The sequence below is a fragment of the Dromaius novaehollandiae genome, chromosome 2 (assembly GCF_036370855.1).
Source record: "Dromaius novaehollandiae isolate bDroNov1 chromosome 2, bDroNov1.hap1, whole genome shotgun sequence".
In the NCBI taxonomy this organism is placed as follows: Eukaryota; Metazoa; Chordata; class Aves; order Casuariiformes; family Dromaiidae; genus Dromaius; species Dromaius novaehollandiae.
Window position 1 is genome coordinate 150425497 of NC_088099.1, and position 19027 is coordinate 150444523.

Below are 19027 nucleotides of genomic sequence, written 5' to 3' on the forward strand. Positions count from 1 at the left end.
AGAGCTGTTCTCAATTCTCCAGGCATCTCAAAAGTATGAAAGCCACAGTTGTGAGGACCGTTTCTGGAATCCAGGAAAGCAGAAGTACTGGTGAGGTTAGGTCTCCTCTGCTCAGCACTCAGGAGGCCACCTCTGGGGTCCTGTGCGCAGTTTTGGGCCCGCCAGTATGAGAAAGGTTTGGAGTGAATGCAGAGGCGGGCCACTGCATAGTTAGGGGGATGGAGCACCAAACATCCAAAGAGAGGTGAAAGAAATAGGAGTTGTTTAGCCTGGAGAAGAGAAGGCTAAAGGGAAATCTGTTTGCAGTCTTCAGCTTTCTAAACAGGGGTTACAGAGAAGACTGAGGCCACTTCTTCTCAGAGGTGCACAGCAACAGGACACAAATTGCAACAGCAAAATTCTGATTAGACAAGAGGGAAAAAAAAAAATTCCCTGTGAAGGTGGTCAAACATTGGAACAGGGACTAGAGAGTTTGTGAAACCCCCCTCTGTGGACATATCTGATTTAACTTTGAAGTTAGACCTGCTTCAAATGGGGGCTGGGACTAGATGACTCTCAAGGTCCTTCCCAACCTCAGGATACATATGATTCTATGAAATCTCCAATGCTACAAACAGTTTGATGGGATCCACTGGGCGGGATGAAAACAGATGTCCAGGGTGAAAAAGAAACTGCATGAGGGTGTTTGTCACTTAGGGATGAGTTTCTTGGTCTACACTCAAGGAAACTGAATATGGAGATGACTGGGACAAGTGAATTCAGTATATATCTAATGTACAGTGCCTGCTTGAGAAAGGATGTAACTTATTCAAATATGGTTTAAGTACCAACCCCAAGATCTAATTGGAAAATCCCTAAATTTCCCACTCCAGTGGGAGAAAATCTGCATTCACACACCTTCTCTGACTCTTCTATGTGCATTCTATTCAGAAGAAATACACTCCTTAAATTATAAAGGACCAAAAATATTTTACTCAGAAGCTTGCGACAACATTTTATTGTATTTTGTAGCATTCTTTTTATGACATGCCTAATACAATATTTGTGACCACTACTAGAAGGATTTTATGTGGATATTCACTGCACTTGCAGCCAAATTTGATAACCAGACAGACAGTAAGCAAACAGGCAGCCACAGTTCTTACTGTCCTTATTTTTAAAGTAAACCATTTAAAGTCCAGAACAGCAGCCCAGGATCAAAACAATCTTTCTGTCCTTAACAATATTATGCTCTAGGTAAATATGAACATACTGTAAATGAGAGAAGGTGAAAACTTCATGGTTAAGTGGAAGTCCACAAGCAGTTTCATACAACATTCATATATGACTAACTACTGCACTTTTTTGTAGCAACATTCCTCCTAGCTACGTATGGATATATTTGTGCTTATAGATGCTTTATTTCCCTAGTTTATTTATAAAGCATAAAACTCATTAAAGCTAAAATTGTGAGATTTGTGGGATTTTTCTAAAGTCTATGACAAAAAGATTTTTAGGGGTCTGTTTTACCTTCTCCTTGGTTTGTGAAGGTAACAATGCAATTATAGTTTTAGTCCTAGAACTGGAAGAACTTCTATAAGTGGCGGTAGAAATTACGCCATTTTCATGTGGACTTTTACAGGCAGACCTTCAAAAATCTCCTTGAATACAAGCCCAATAATGCAAGACTACTAGTTTACACATCCTGAGCCATTTTTACTTCCCTACAAAGAAAATGCAAAAATGAACAGATGCAGATTAGATATGCTGAATTTCTATAAATAACTGGCAACACTGGGAACTGGGACTGGTGTTTGCTATACTTCTGAATTTACACAGATTCTTCTTGTATTTCTCCCTTATTTAGGTACTCAATTGCTGCATCTGACTGAATCAGGGCTAACAGAAATAAAATACTGTGCATTATATTTGAAAAGCTACATGTATAATCTTAGATACCAAGAGCTTTCCATATTATTTTCTTCCTGACACTCAAAATATCTATCATCATCATGCCTCATCTTAGAAAAGCTGCACTTCTTTTTGTGAGAAGTGTAGGGGCTGAGATTGGGGCTGAGATAGCAGAATAGCGGAAAAGACTTGAGTTTACGAGTTGGGAAAGTATACTTCTGAGCTGACGCTCCACCGTGAGGGTCACTACAAGGTAGTGTAGCCATCCAAATGTGCTTTACAAATGAGAAAAAATCTGGTTTGTAAGTATCGAGAAATATGAAAAGATATTTAAAACATAATAAAAAGTAAACATTTACTGGATTATATTAAAGTATATTACTAGAAGTTATGTCCTGTTGGTACAGGACATAACTTTAATTTAAACATGTATAATGTATTATACATAAAAATGCATAGATGTACAGTAAATATGTTTATTTATATGTATACAGAGTAATATGTACACATAGGGCCTGTTGTGCTTCTGGAACTCTAAGCAGTAACTCCTGTGGTATATTGTCTTAAAGCAGTTTTATTATACAGCTGTTTCAATGTAACGGGTGCTGAGAACAATGCACGTTAGCGCTAAGTAGGTAAGTCATATCCATTTACTCTTGAAATGTACAAATATAGGAAACAAAGGCCATAAATGCAATAGTACCTACACCTCCAAGACTTCTGCTTTGTTATTTAAATATGCATAAGTCCGCCTAATGGTGACTGTAGATTTCCTTCCTGCTTCCACTCCGTGCCAACGTGTTGGCTAGGCACTCACACGAAATCTTTGACACACTTCAGCACCACTTCCACTGATTCAACTCAGTGCACTCCTGACTTTGAAGTCTTCAGGTCAAAAATAAGAGGGAAAAATAAAATAAAAAATATATAAATAAAACAAACAAACTTGTGGGCTTTTTTCACAAGTTATTTGCCACCAATACTGTCAAAGCAGCTGAATCGTAGTGCATCCATGGGCAGGAGCATATAGCAGCTTTTGTGCACTTTGCAAAATATATATTAAAAAAAATCAAGTCTTTACTGGCTTGTTTTATCTGTAGCTAGAAAGATGCTGTGCTGCTTCTGAGCCCTTTCCATCAAATTCTTTTTCTTCTTTTTCTTGTCCTTTGTTTTTGCTGTCCTTCTTCCTAAACATGGAAAAACAAAATTATATGGATAGGTCAACTAAGAAAAGAATACAAAGGTGATATTAGAAGATTGTAAAAAAACTCAGTGACCAGGGAATTATCGATGGGGAGTGCAAACGTAATGCTTAGTTAATAAATTTCGATCATCACTGGAAACAGAAAATTTCAATATGGTAGAAAAGCAAGTCAGATCCCTGACTGTCAACACTTGTCCACACACACAATTTTGCTGCTATGAGTAACAATGTTTATGTAGATCTCAATTTCAACATGATAATTCATGCAAGCAAAGTTATGCTCGGGGCCTAGGGCCCAGAGCCAAACAAGTATGTACGTAGCCTTCTAACTCACTGAAAGCTGGATATGTGCCTTAGACCTTTGCGTAAATTTGCTTGAGTGAGTAATCCTATCTAAGTCAAGTCCAACATATCCATGATTTCAATGAGAAATCAGGCATTACAGCCCAAGTATTTGGTTGGATGTAGTCCTGCATGCTTTGGGAGAAACAATGCCGCCTCTGTGAAGAGCTGCTACTACTGCTTATGAGTGCACACTGCTTAATTCTCACAGTACACTACCATGCAGAACCCAAAACTTCATTACATGTTTTTTGACCAACACTACCATATCTGAAGTTCACTGCTTCTGAAAAACAACCCAAATCAGGAAATCAGGATCAACACACGCACAGAAAATCTCAAACTCCTGAGATGAGAAAACTGTTTCCTGTTCAGAGCCCTTTGATGATCTCAGCAAAGACACCACGGGCTGAAAATCTGCTACGTACAAAAGCCCTGCTTCAGCACTGCATTACCTTTCAAGCATATACTTAAATCCTATCTACCTTAGTAGGATTTAAGGAGATGACTGAACATTGTCTTGAGCAAGAATTGTCTGGGTTTTATCAGCAGTATCATATATTGCAATATGTAATCAATGGAAAAAAAACTAAGGATATAATTCCCCAGAAGTGCCAACTCTATAAACTTTCAGGAGAACTAAATTCACTTATGAAGACAAGAGTAAAAGAAAATTCGAGTAGCAGACAACGCAAAAATGTGTAAAGTATATTTTTCGGCTACACTGATAATATAGTCTTAACTGGGAAAAATGTTTGCCAGTAAGATCTTGTCTTACTTCCACATTGTTTCTTAACTAAAAAGTCCCAAATCAATATGAAACATTTTTCTCTATTGGATAATAAGATTGAGATAATGAATCTGATTTTAAAATTAACAACCTTTAAGATTCATTAAAAGTGTATGGATATAGTTAAGATTACATATTTATGAGTAATATATTACCTAGGCTACTATTCACTAGGAATGGCAGTGGCAATAGGACAGGACATAAAAGTAACGAGAACATGAGTTTAGTTTACTTCTGCTTCTCATTAAAGTCTGGCATTAATGCCACTATGGCATTTTGCCATTTTTAAATCCAGTTAATCCTACACAGTAAAACCTCAGTCCAACCAATCATTAATCAAAGCAGCTTTTAAGTTAAAACTCTTTAGTAACACTGTATCTAATAGCGAGGGACACCTAATGAGGTCAGAGAGATGGAATACTTGACACAAAGTGGCATTACAAGATGGTTTCAATTATTCTATCTTGTATTTTAAATACTCAAAAATTTTTAACCTGAATCTTTGAAATATTTATTAAGGAAGTAGCAGATAAGGGGAAACAATTTGAAATGACTGATAACGCTGCTAGTCAGAAGACCAACAGAATCCATTAGAGCTTTACTGGAGTTTTGCTGTGATGTTTGCTCAGTGATCTTAGACTCTTGAGTTTTTTCACTGTACAGACCAATTAACAACAACAAAAAAAATTAATTTGCAGTCAGTGCCATATCCAGTTTTCTCTATGCTCTCCTCCAGAAAAGTAAACCAAATGCTTACTGTAATTTTAAGGTAGTAAAAGATCTAGTCTTTTTCCTCTGAAGACTCTGAAATGCACAGATAAAATGGCACATACCCCACTTGGCATCTATTTCTCTAAGCCTTATAAAATAGTCTGCTCTCACACAAACATCAAATCAAATTGCCAGTGTGCTCCCAATGCGATATCCTAAAATAAAAAAGAAATGAACTGTAATAGACTCCAGTGATCTGATATGTCATTGTACAACAAAGACATTACCATGTTTCAGCCGCTCTGCCGTAATTGTCCCGGTACCTGCTTTTACCCCAAGGCACACAGAAGGCAGCCTATCTTCTTTACGTGTGCCATGGAGTAAAAACCTCCACAGAGGCAGCGACCACGGAACAGCTGATACCTGATAACTTGTTCTGGTGTTAGCGAGCGCTTTGGCTGCTCGCTGCATTTCCAAGTGCCCTGCAGTACAGAATGAGTTCTCTTGTTTTCAGGACAATAATAAATCACACTGAGAAAATCCGAATGGTTAGTGAGGCTAACACAGTTCCAAATTCCAACTGTTATTTTAACCAGAAAACTGAAAGTAAAAAGGTATTTCTTGGCTAGCAGTTGGTTCCCATATTGTTACTAGAATGCAACAGAGATTGGAGATTAGCAGAAAAAAAGGTGACTGCAAAGACTACAGAGTTCAAACAAAGTGTTGCTGAGGTTCCCATGCACAAGAACTTTTATTAAATTCAGACTTTGTGCTTATCAGCAAAAGCACAGCGAACAGATTTAGCTTCCAAATATCTTGCTACAGGCTCCTCTTTTGCAGGACATGATGTTTACAGTGCAGAAAGTGGATCTCCAAAGAAGAGCCAACAGCCACGTCTCCCAGCTCCCCAGAGCGACGGCAGTGGGGGGACAAGGCCGACAGAAGAGGCGTCCACGTGGGGCCCCAGCGAGCTCCCCCAGCCATGAGCCAGCAGTCTCTTTGGCTTTTTGGAGAACGCTGTCTGCCAGGGGTCCTCACCTGGGCTCCTCCACCCCTCGCACAGGCTCGCTGCTCCCAAAAGCATGAGCTCTGCATCCAGACCCATCTCTTCATCAGAAACAGCGCTGTTCTGTTGCGCTTGGGTTTGCTGGGGCTGTTGAAAAGGAGTAGATTTTATCCACAGTTTATTATACTACAGAACTTGCTATTGCCAGGAAACTCCACAGACTTCCCAGCCTACCACCCAGGAGGAAACTCCTGGCTTACAGCAAGGTCTGTGAAGCAAAAGAGGAGGGCCCTGTCTCTCTATAAGGGTTTTACAGCCCCCCATGTGGATTCCCAGCCCTTGGAGGAAGTGGGAGGGACGGGACAACCATGATCGTTCTTGATCTTGCTCAGCAGCAGCCGTCGGTTGGGCCAGGCGGGCTGGGAGAGCAAGCTGCCCTTCTCAGAAGAATGATGAAACTTTTTGTAAAAACTGCGGAAACCTACAGAGCCCAAACTGTGTGAAAATAGGGCTATTTGAAAGGGAACAAAGTGCAATCCCCTTCCACACCTCCCGTGAGGCTCCCGGGCCTCACATCGGTCTCTACGACTGCTAGTTAGTTAGTAGGTAGTTATTCAAAGCCTGCGACACGGGCCTCAGCGTTTCCTCCCGGTCTGGCTCCAACGCTCCGCTCTCAATAGCAGGTTATAGTACTACCGCATGGGACAGGAACTGACAATGTATCAGATGTTGACTCTGATCCAAACAGCCTATAAAATCCTCCTTATGAGAAACACAACTCCAGCGAGCAAATCGTTCAGCACAGCAGTCTGGGATCTGCAGCCAGCAACGCTCCTGAGGTGACATGACAGCGTTTCTAGTGGAAACGCGCCTGCCTGGCATCTGGCGGATAGCCACAGGCCTTGTTTCTACTCTCCACATTACAGGCTTCCACATCTGATTTTCAATCTTTATTTTATTACTGTGGACAATCTAAGCTTGAAAGTCCTTGGTGTTAACAGCAGTGGGAGCAAATACAAATAATTCAATCGAAGAGCAGGATATTGGAACACGGACTGTCCAGATTACTGTATTCCTACTACCTTTTCCCTTGCATGCTAACTAAACACTCCTTCAATTTAATGTTACTTTTTTCCTTAAAAAGCATTTTTATCTCCCACTGTCTAAAAAGGGGGTTCCTAAAGTGTTACTATCTGAATCGGTTGTGAACATAATGTACAGAAATCATTTAATACTCTGTAGAGCCCTGTGTATACACTGAAATATATGTAGGGCCTAGGAAAGATTTCAAACTTAGCTAGATTTGCTATGCAATTATTTAGGAAATAAAATCCTTAAAAGCTCACCAATCATTCTGTATCTCTCCTATTTCTGCACGGGTTATTCTACAGAAGAAAGACTGGCAAAGCCATTCGGTCAAACTCTTTATTGTGATGAAGATATGTTACAAATTCAGCTTTGCTGTTTGCTTTACAAATTGCCAATGAATAAGTCTGTATGTTCTACTATGTAACTGCCATCACAGTGGTATCTTTACAGTGTAATTCATGGAACTTTCACCTGGATCACTCACTTGTCCATGGTTGGTGGTGGTCAACTAATATTCAATGAAATATTAGTTAGCTAACAATGTACAACCGTTATTAATGGTACAATAACATAAAAGTAATAATGCAACTCCAACATGAATTCCTGAAATATATATATGTATATATGCACATATGTATACATATATACACTAATACACAGAGCCCTTTTTTTTTAGCAGCAATTGCCCATACTGTGGAGAGTAACAGCTATGCATGTAATTAGTTCTAACTTGGCATTTTGAGCTGTGGATGATTTTTCTTCTTTTTCTGTTGTTGTTGTATCATTTTATCTTTGTTGCTCCTACAGCTGCAGCATGCCAGCATATTAAAGAGTTCATGCTGAGTTCCCAGTTTTGTCTCACATCCTGAGCTCAAAAAATACTGCATGTTCCCTCTGGAGAGACTTTCACAGACACAGCTTGGACAGCATAGTCTTAACACTCAGGGCACTCCTGATTTTTCAAAAATAAAATAAAGCAAATGTATTCACAGAGAAAGAAAGAGTACAAGATCTTGTCCTAGGCACTTTTCCTATGTAAAAGTTACAAAATACATCACTGTCATGCTGCTTGAGATCCTTGCCTAAGATGTACAGTATCAGTTTAGTTGTCAAATTGTCCTTCATATGCAGATGTATGACAGTATTTCCTGCTCTTGTGAAGGAACCTGTCCATTTCTACTTTCAACAGATTGAAAAAACACAGTATACATCCACATGAGGGCAGTAAGGATTTAAATTTAAAGCTTAAAAAAAAGATGATCTGCAGCTTTTTTAATTCTCTCACAGTTTTTCAGTGTTCACACATACAACTTATTATTTCATTTTAGAGACATCAAAATGTTTAATTCTCCCTTCTTTATTTAAAACATTTTTCTCTTCTATGGATGACTACTGAATAGTGGGACTTAAAAGTGTGTGACTATTTCTCTTCCCACTGTTTTCATATGCAGAATTTCTGCTGCTAGCAGCAAAGGCACAATGGTGTCTCAAGATAATAGCAGACCTTGCTACATACATCTTTTGGTCTTTTCTCCCTTTTATTTATCCTTCCAGGAGCCCAATGCTGTGTACTGTGAATCATTCCCATATGGCTGCAGTTCTAACTTAGACCCTGTGGGGAGCAGCATCTCCTCCGCATGCTGAGCAAGGAAAGTTACTGCGCTCAAGCGACAGCACTGAAAGGTAGCAGACACCCGGTGAACTAATGACAACAGTGGAAATAGGACAGAGGGACTTGAGGACTAACCCGTCAGATCAAAATCAAGAAAAACACAGCAAATGTGCGCTTCCTGAGGACCCCTCTCTGACAGGACAACTCTCCATTTGCAGGGTACGTCAAGCTACACATAAACAGTGACGACAAAAAAACAGCCACCTAGGATTCAGCCCAGAAATAAGGGAACTTAATCAGGTAAAATGAGTAGTTGCACTGACTGCAAATAGATGGAACTAGAACTATATAAAATATACAAATGAAACAAGGAAGCTCATGCATATATCCCTTTATTCTCCAAGTCAATTTGTTTCCTGGTGCTTTCAGCTGGCTTAAAAGTTGGAAGAATTAATGGCATTTTTTTATGTCTTTGTGTTGACTCCAGCTATAGGCAGGTATCGGGAGGAGGTAATTCCATTACGAGCCACTTAAGCACAGGTGAGCGCTTGCAGCGTTGTGCTGTGTTGAGAAACCTGCAGCAGCGCCATAAGCCAGCTAGTATCAAATGAGCAGTGCTATCCACAGTAGAAGGAACAAAACATGAAAGGACTATGCCATGGCCAAAGAAGATGTAAAGAACAGGACACTTAGCAGAAGCAGAAGAAGCGAACTCAGTAAATGCCAATATAATTATTTCTTGCACAGAGCGGTCGTAACCAGGGTCACAGTTCTACTCTGTTGAATGATGGATGAAAACACAACATGGACCTGTACCAGAGTCTTAATATTTATATTTTGGATACTCAAACTGCCAGAGGAATGCACAAATTGTAAGAAAACTTCTAAACATATCCTGAATGAAAGAAAAACTCCCTTGCTACAATGCCAATCTCTTTCAAAAGTGTGATTTACAAACCAGCACTGACAAGTGGCCCTCAGGAAGAGAACGCAAAGGATTTTCCTAATGCAGCAAACTGGATGTTACAGGCATCACTACCACTGCTGCCTATTATGAAGAATTCACAACAGTCTTGTTAGTAAGATTCTAGCTTGCAGTTGTTTTTTAACACTAGCAAATTTAGGCTGAAAATGGCTCAATGTGTGCTACAGGAAAAATATGACTGGGGGAAGTCAGCCACAGTAAAATAGCCATTTTGGTTAGGGAACAGAAGAGATTAAGACTTGGATAGTGGCACAGAAAAACAAGGCAGACAGAATGGGTCAAGTGTCAGACAACAGTTCCTCATTTTCCTGGGTGAATTTCTGACATCATTCAAAGAAGCCTTGCATACTCATATATGTCTCTGAAGACAATAAAAAGGATGCTCTGAACATGTAAAGTACATCAGCTCCCCATAACACCACTTTTAATCTCAGAATGTCAGAATTTATAAAGATGGGTTAATGAATATTTGCAAAGTACTGAAATGCGGTAACAATGGACACCATAGAAAAGCCATGAACTATTTTACCCTTCTAACTTCATTTGCAAGGGTTGAATAATGTTCAACGAATTAGGCCTTAGAACATGTACTGAATAAAAAGAGATAAAAACAACGTAATTATAGACTGTATGATAACTGCTACAAAAAGGTACAGATGATGGCATTTCTTCAGTTTTGAAGTGCTTGATTTTACAAGCTTACTGGTGTTTTTTATAGTTTTTACTGCAGTATTAATAGTTAATGGAATACATTATACATATTCCTGGCCTTTTGAAATTAATAAAACTATTAGAACAATAGACTATGAAAATCAGTTCCCTTATATAAAGGGCACAGTTAGATGTTTTTGCTGATTCTTGTCTATTTGATGTTAGTTTTCTTGATGAAAATCAGAGAAATTTCTGTTTTGAATAGACTGTGTACTTGTACAGTACTCACTGTAAAAGCAGACTCTCTTACCCTGGTAATGCACAGCTAACTCGATTAATATCATATTTAGTTCTTCTCAGCCAGAATTCAGATCTTTTATTTTCAATGCTGTCACTTAATCATTTCACAACTTTGGATAAACGATTATACCTCATTCTGTACAACATTGTGTGTAACTGGTGTTTGTATAACAGCACCAAATATCAGCTACTGATTTAAAATTTAAAAGAATCAAAGAATAATTCTTCAACTGAAAGTAGTATTGAACTATCCCAAATCTGTATGTCAATCCCACTGGCTTTGCCAATGTAAAATCCCTTTTATTTTGATACATCGGCTAAGAGATGCAAAGTTTTATTAATTAGGGCAAGAATAAATAAACTCATGTACAGCACTGTTCTCCTCCCAAAGTAAACATCCACTTTTCATTTGGCTTGAATAAAAACTATGTAAGCAAAACTAAAATTTGATGCTCTTTCCTTCTGGACAACACTGAGTATCTTCAGACATTGTCATCTGTTTAAGAGATACTGATTCCCACATAAAGAACAAGAATTCAGTGGATTTTCCCTCCTTGACTTTAGGACAAATTCACTGAGAAAAGCCTTCTTACACTAGTGAAATGCAATGCGTTTGCACAGTAGATGGCAGTGAGATAGGAAAACTGGCCTGCACTCCCAGTTACTAACTTCCTTTCATCCATCCAAAGAAAATTAATTTTTCTTTACAGAAGCAGCCATTTACTCTGCCTAGAACATAAACTAATTGATCCTATTAAAGAATATTAAAATTACAATTAGGACCTCACATATGTGGACTCATAGAAGAAGGAGAAAGAAAACACACTGGTGGAAGAGGAGAACCAAGAAATGCAAGGTGACATGAAAAGGTCTCAGAGAATTCTTTTAGGTGGCATGTGTTTAACTCAGTAGTATAGATGTTTAAATAATAGGTCCAGTCCTCCTTTCAGTCACGCTTGTGTAAAAACAGGTGGGTCTCCAGTGCAGCCAAAATGTTTATCTAGCGTAGATTTAGCTCATAATTCAATGATATGAATATCACTGGCACAGAGGATACTCGCTATTCTTATCTTAGTCACCACCATGTCAGATCAGATGCTTTGCAAGCAGAGCCAAGCAAAATATTTCCAAAGGAATATTGGGGTTTGTTTGTTTTCCTTCCTTTCAAACAAAATATAAACCAAATCTCAAAATAATAAAAATGTTTATACACAGTCAAAAATATGTATCCATGTATAAAAATATTTTATCTATAGAGACAACAATCTCCGACAACACAGTCTCTATACCTAATGATCTAAATTTAGCTGTCAGGACTTCCCTTCCCTTCCCGTGTGCACATCACACACTCTATGGGCACAGGCTTCTCCCTAGCATTCACTTTAAGTTTATCAAGAGATCTTGTGGGATTTACTGTCATTTTATCTGGCAGAGTAGGTTGTTGAATGGTTCTCAAGGTTATTGCATATGCAGTTACTGATCTTTCAAAGAGTCACATCTCCCAAGAAACAGAGAGGAAAAGGAGTTCTTTGCAGCTATTTATCAAGGCCACCACAGATAATTCTTCTGAGACCATAATTCCATAAGCAGTTGACTCTACCATAAATTCATGCAGCCACTGAAAAAGGGGAGCTGTCCTGCCTTCGGCTTTCACCCCCCTCCCAGCTGCTTGCTCCCCGTCCTTCCTTGTGTGGACTATAGTATTCAGGCAGCTTGAGGAACTGTTCTGGAGCTGAACCAGGACTCAACATCGACATCCATACGTGATACCAGAGAGTGTTTTCAAACACTCATTTGTCTTGTTGAGGTTAACCTGGGCCAAGCAGCACTCTCCCTGCAATTGTCAGGCTCGGCTCAGGAGACAGCTTGGGCCAGGGTCTGCTCCCAGCAGGCAGGTCCTTATTTTGGAGGCAACGCATATAGTCACATGGACATGGCCTGCTCCGTGCTGGTTCATGTCAGTGCCAAAGAACAACCAAGTACATTTATTTAACTAGTACAGAGGTAGCTGCTATCTTTGAGCCATGGTCAGTCTGGATTTAAAGGATGACCTGAGTTATATGGCCTTATCCCTAAATGTATAACAGTAAATTTCTTTCTGGCTTAAACAGGAGTATTTTTTCAAGACTGAATATGAGGGCTCTTCGACCTACTGCATACCTGAAGCCCACTAATACTCATAAGCGTGCCAGGCTGATTTATGCTGTAACCAATCACTTCCACAGCATATATCTACAGAAAGTTTATTCACTATTAGAAGCTGGAAAAGGGCACTTTTCTCCCTAATTCTTACTTGTTTCCAAATAGACACATACTGTTTTTTCACTGATATCAAAAGTAACACTGCACAGCTATTTATAACAAAAACAAATAGGTGTAATTTCCCACATGGCACTTATCTTGCTGCAGCATTTGTTGTACTAGTATCATCAGACTGCTGTCACAACTTTAGAAACAGCTTTTTGGACCATGGCAGTAGAAAAACTTTCGTTATTGTTGCTGCTGGTTCATGAGGAGAATACTCTCCAATGAAGTTAGGAACACAAGTTACTTGACTGGGTTCTCCTAACTACGATCTATGGACTATCTTTTGAAGCTCTGCTTTTCTCTTTGAGAAAGATGCACAAGAAGGTCTACAAGGAAGCGGACAGGGATTAGGAGGGCAGGTACCCGCCACAGCACCGTCACGCTGCACCTGAAGTGTGCTAGTAGGAGCAGTTCCCGCACCTAACTCCATCCAGCATTTTGGAAGGGTTATGGGAGGTCCGTGGCACACTCAGTGTGTGGCAGCGCAGCTTTCCCAGGATGTTGCTGGCTTTTTCCTGCCACTGCAATACTGTCTCTCTTGCTGCCAATGTGCCATGGAGAAAGCCAGGGAAAGGAACAGCTGGATTAAAGGGTGAGTTTCAGCACTGCAAGGGAAAAATGCAGTTCTCTTCCCATCCCAAAACTGATACTCAAACAGGTACACCGCTACTATAGTGTTCATCAGAACACAGAAATGGTGTAACTTGTCTGATTTTAAAGAAGACGTATTCAGACTAAAATATTAGACAATGAATGACGGTTTCATGCTGCCTGACAGACTAGGTCTGGAACATGAAAGAAAGAGAGTTTGTATAGCCATCAGCTATTTGTATTATTGTATATTTTATTTTATTTTATAAAGAAGTACCGTTAAGCCTATTTTTTCATATATCATAAGTCTAGAGCCTTGCTGTACTTCTGGCTCCTAGTCTGCCAGTATTTTTGGCATGCAGACAGCATCAGTGGGGGCCACCTCAAAGTCTGTACCATTACACATTCATTGTGAATTTAAAATTACTGAGCCAATTTTCAACTTTCTCCTGCATTTTTTCTGTGTTTTTGGGCAGTATTTGGTTGAAGTGCCTGCATAATTCACGCCACAGGAAAAACTCTGCACCCCCTCCCCACCACAAAAAAACCCTCTTTAAACTGTTGCTGTGTTGTAAAGTGGTATTAGCTAACCTTTTTGGACTGACTGGCACTTGAGGCTTGAGCAAGAGCCTGCTGAGGACAGTAGGAAATATCAACAAATCAGAATTAAGGACCTAGGATAAACTGAGCTTAAAAGTATTTCTTTTAGGCCCTGACAAAAGTAATGCATAAACAGATTACTGGACCACCTAACTCCCTGCCCTCCAGGCACTAAGCTGGTGAAATTCTTGTTCCTTGGAGAAAATAATTTTGCTCAAGGTATTGTGAGCCTTTACATATATGTTAGTTAATGGGTTTTAGTGAAGAGGTTTTAAAATGTTTAAGATCACTTATTGTCCTAATGCAGATATTGAGTTATTCATTATTTTGAAAGGAATTCTGTTCAGATATATTATCTTCTAGTAAGATAAAAAGAACAAAACACAACCCTTGGTGCCACTTAACTGCATGCAGCAATAAATAAACAATAGAATATGATCATCCAGGAAAGTGCCACGAAACCTAGATTTGTTATTCACCTTGACCATAAGTGCTGATTTCTGGAAGAGACATGAGAAACCTGAATAGACTGTATTTCCAAAGACAGGCCTTTAACCAAGGCCTTATCTATGCAAAATAAACCGAGTATTACTGAGGTTGCAGGGAGTGCTCCTTTTCTGCATCCAGCTGGAGCAGCTGAGGACACTTTTGCCCCAGCCGTTCCTCAGGGCCCACCACCGGGCAACTATCACTCTCACAGCTTGGCGGACAGCAGTGAACAATTGCTAAGTTCAAAACAAAACTCCCGAACAGACTGTGCAGAGCTGAGTGAAGAGTATTCACGTGCTCCTTCCCCCAGCACAACTGCAGAGACCGAAGCCTGTAGAGTGGGGCAGTGCAGTCTACAGATATAACAAACACGCAAAACGGAACAAAGGTATACTTAAAATGATTTTACCAAACTGAAGTAAGTCCTTGAGAATAAATTTATCCACATGAGCTAAGCATAGTGTGCTTAAACAGACTGAGCACAGAGTATATATTACAACCCTAAGTGTATCAAAGTTAATATAAATTTTATTTAAAATCATACATTTTTTCTATTTAGCACAGACCTCAAGAACAACAACAAAAATACATCATTTCCCTCTCTGAGGTGGCAGACCTGGATTTATTAGGGGAATGAATGGTCTGCAGCATCTCTATTACGACAGCCTAGTGCTTCACATGCTCTCAGCACCACATGGCTCTCTTCCCCCTCACATGCACAGCAGCTGGATACAGCCTTGGCATCACATGATACAAGAAGCACTATAACATGGTATCTAATAATACTTATGCAGTGAAAAAATTAGCCTTTTATTCCGATATTTATCTGTAAGAAGGACTGCACTATAATCTCCACCATCAATTTAAACAGTCAGTCCAAACTATATTGAAAAGCTATTTTTTTCCTGCATAAATCATTTTTAGGTATATATTCACTGATAAAGATAAGGAAAAATGTGTGAATGCTTTCTTAAGAAGAAAAAGAATATATGAGATAAACACAGCATGTAGCTTAAAGGCCATAAAAGGCTTTTCCTGACTGGAAGTTACAGATGTACAGCAGAACAGAGAGAAGTAATTATCAGTTTGTTGTTTTTTTTTCAAAAAAGAAATTCTTTATTCTAACACCAATAAAACCAATTAAACCTTAGTATGTACAGAATGATTCTATGGGTTTAATTAACCATATGAAAAGTATAAATGTATATGCTATTCCTGCTCCACATCATCACATTCTTACAGAAACTTTGGGTGAGCTTCTGATGGATATGAGATCTCTACTTCATTATTTTGTGATAGTCTTAGCTTAAAGACATTACATAACTGAAACTGTTCAAGATTATTTATTTTGAGGTTAGAAACCAAATGCCTCATGCTAGCAGTTCTCTGCAGGCCACAGGTACTTCTCCTGGTAGACATGCAGGCTGCCAGTACAGACAGCCTGTCCTGAATGGGGGACAGTAGCACAAGCCACAGTCCTTGCCAAACTAGTGACTGGCCACAAAGGCCATCTTATCAATAAACTAAAGCGAGACAGAGCACAGGTTTGAACCCTGTCCTGAAACACTTATTAGCAGGTTTCCTGGCTTATTTCTGACCTGTGCCTACTGGTAACTCTCCCAAGAATGGGTCGGGACAGCACAGGCCAGGAGGTGTTCCTGGTAAGCAGTACAGCTGAGGTCACCCTGCCTTGGTGGGGAGGAGAATGTCTTGCTGAATGGACACAAACTAGCCCATGAGGACCAAAGAACAAGCCTGGCTTGTTTTCTTTACTTGCAAAGATGTAGCTAAATTAGGCAGGGCCATGTAAAAAAGGTGTACCTATGGACATCTGATAGTTGAGCCATACTCAACTGGTATAAACTATTAAAATTCCATTAACTCCTAAAGAGCATGTCAATTCATACCAGCGAAAAATCTACTTTGTGCCCTTCTTTCCTCAAAGGCCCTTCTCTCAATGCTGTACCTCATATGGGACAAATGATTTCATAAATGCAACTCCCTACAGCTGAAGAACCTAAGGTGAACCAAGTTTTAGACGCATGTTTTTATCCCAAATCAGAAGAAAAACTAGGTAAATTTCAATATCTCTACCAGTGAAGACAAGTGGAGAATGGGTCAAAGTGGAACGACTAGGTGGTGCTTTATAAACTCTTGGTAGTGTATACCCAACCTGTGGCATTAGCACTGCATCAATTAATGTGGTGGGAACAATTTATTTGTTCTTTTGTATAGAAAGACAGAGACGCAACAAAGTGTTTTTATTAATGAAAGCATCACAGTTCCCTGTACACTTTTCTGTACATTCCTTGAAGAAAATCAAGAGATGGTTAAAGAAACGTTTACCTTGACTCTTTAAACATCACTAACTTCAAATGAGTAGCTGTCTTTCAAACTGAGCAATTTTTACAGTTCTGGTTTTGGATGCATATGTGATAAGCCCCTGGACTGGAATATGTGGATCTAAAACCGGACATTCAAATGTGTAACTTTGGCTACATACTCTAGCTGGGCTGATACTGTTTTGTACACTGGAAGGAAGTATTTATTTGAATCCAGCTCAGTTCAGTGATTATCAGCTTCTCACAGTGAAGTAAAGCTGATCTCTACTGAATGCTAATTATTTCATCATGTTAGCAAATACTCATTTTTTAGCCAGCGACTTTATCACAATCTGTTCCATGTGTTGACTTGAACTGTCTTATAAAATTAATACTGGGCGACAATAGGATCATTAGTTACAAATATCTACTCAGCTGTTTATTTTCTTCTACTGAAGCAGTTAAATCAATATTAATGCTTCTCTCTTTAACTCAGACTAGCAGATAGTATTTTCTTCTTGTCATCTGTTGACTTCAAGAGATTCCTGAGTTTCTGTCTGAATTTATTCTCTTTCTAGTTATGGTTAACATCTTCCCAGTTTCCTTCTGTGCAACTGAATGATAGCTTACTCCTTAATGCTATTCGTTATTCTCCTTTAAACTCCTTCCACGACTACAGGGCTTTGAACATGTGATTTCTGTTGTTACTATCTGTGCAAGTAAACTTTAGATAATAAGGTCTTTCCCAAACCTGATTTCATCAGAAAAGATAAAGCACTATTATCCAGTTGAAAAGAAATTTATGTAATAAAGAATAAGCATTTCTCCCTGGTTTGCCTATCTATGCAGCCAGTTAATTATATGAACTACTAGTTAGAAATTGCCAGTAGAGTTAATCTTTGCCAGAACTATGGAAACATCCTAGGTAAAAAAAAATGCTCTCTGTTAATTTCAATTGCCATGATGTATGCATTTTAGTTTTTTTGCTGAAAATTATTAGTGACTTAGTTCCTAAGATGGATAATTTTTTTCTCGAAAATCTTTCTGTTGAATCAGAAAGTAGCTAAGAATCACAAAATGGATGAACTCTCATATCTCCACTGATAAACCTTCAGAATGTAGAGCAATACGTATTTATACAAAATTACTGAAATGGAAGAATCCTGCCACATATAAAACAAATATGCCATATAGAAAAATAAGTTTTAAAATGCACATTAGAATTTAACATAAATATCATACCATAAGTTAAAGAGTTAGTTAAAGTTTCATTGATACACAGTCTGCTTTTCAAAGGAAAATGCTTTAGTTATTTGAATATTTCTAGAACACTGAAAATAATTTGACCATATTAAATTTGACCATACTGACCTACTCATCAGTTTCTGCATGGCTCTAGCCAATAAACAAAATACACAGAAACATTTAAAAGTAATTTGTGATATAAGAGCAATAAAGCAATCACTCATTGTCAGGAAATGTGTCTATTTAGATTAAGTGGCCATAATATTACTCTTTTCCAACAGATACAATTATATGATCTTTAAACAATACATTATTTCTAAATACTTCTGACTGAATAAATGAGATACTGATTTATTTTTGAAAATCTGTAAAAATAGACAAGCAAAATCCTTGGGAATCAAGGCTTTCCATGCCAAGTCTCAGCTAGGAGGAAATTTCTATGATTAAGTATGAATTCCTGAAAAACAAGGTTTATCATGGAAAAACTGGCAAAACTTCCGCAGTATTTGCTCTAACAGGCGCCACTGTAATGAACTGCAGATCTACAGAAGGCCAAGAAGAGAAGCTAAAACTAACACAGAACAATGCAATATGTTATAAAGGGGGAGGATATTTTTTTCCTTTTATTTAATGGTAATAGATGGGACAGATTTCAATCCATAATTTAAATAATGAAGAACTTTACTGGCCTGATCTCATAATTTCTCCAAAATATTGTTTTGATAAGTGATTCAATTATGAAATTTCATCTGGCAATGAAAATATGGCCTTTTTTGAAGATTTGATTTACTCTCTTCTTACGTACAAGAACTACTGCTTGGGATAATAATTGGGTTTTCAAACAACAGATCAGACATATGACATTACTGTTAGCAGAATTTTGTTCATTCCATG

General features: G+C 38.6%; 1 protein-coding gene across 1 annotated transcript in view; it reads right to left on the reverse strand.

Annotated features, from left to right (window-relative positions):
• Positions 1 to 982: 982 nt before the first annotated feature.
• RSPO2 (R-spondin 2) overlaps positions 983 to 19027 on the reverse strand; it is a 110700-nt gene continuing 92655 nt past the window's right edge. The window contains exon 5 of the mRNA XM_064507802.1: positions 983 to 3077. Coding sequence (XP_064363872.1) covers positions 2968 to 3077 — 110 coding nt within the window. The 3' untranslated portion in view covers positions 983 to 2967. The remainder of the gene's footprint in view (positions 3078 to 19027) is intronic.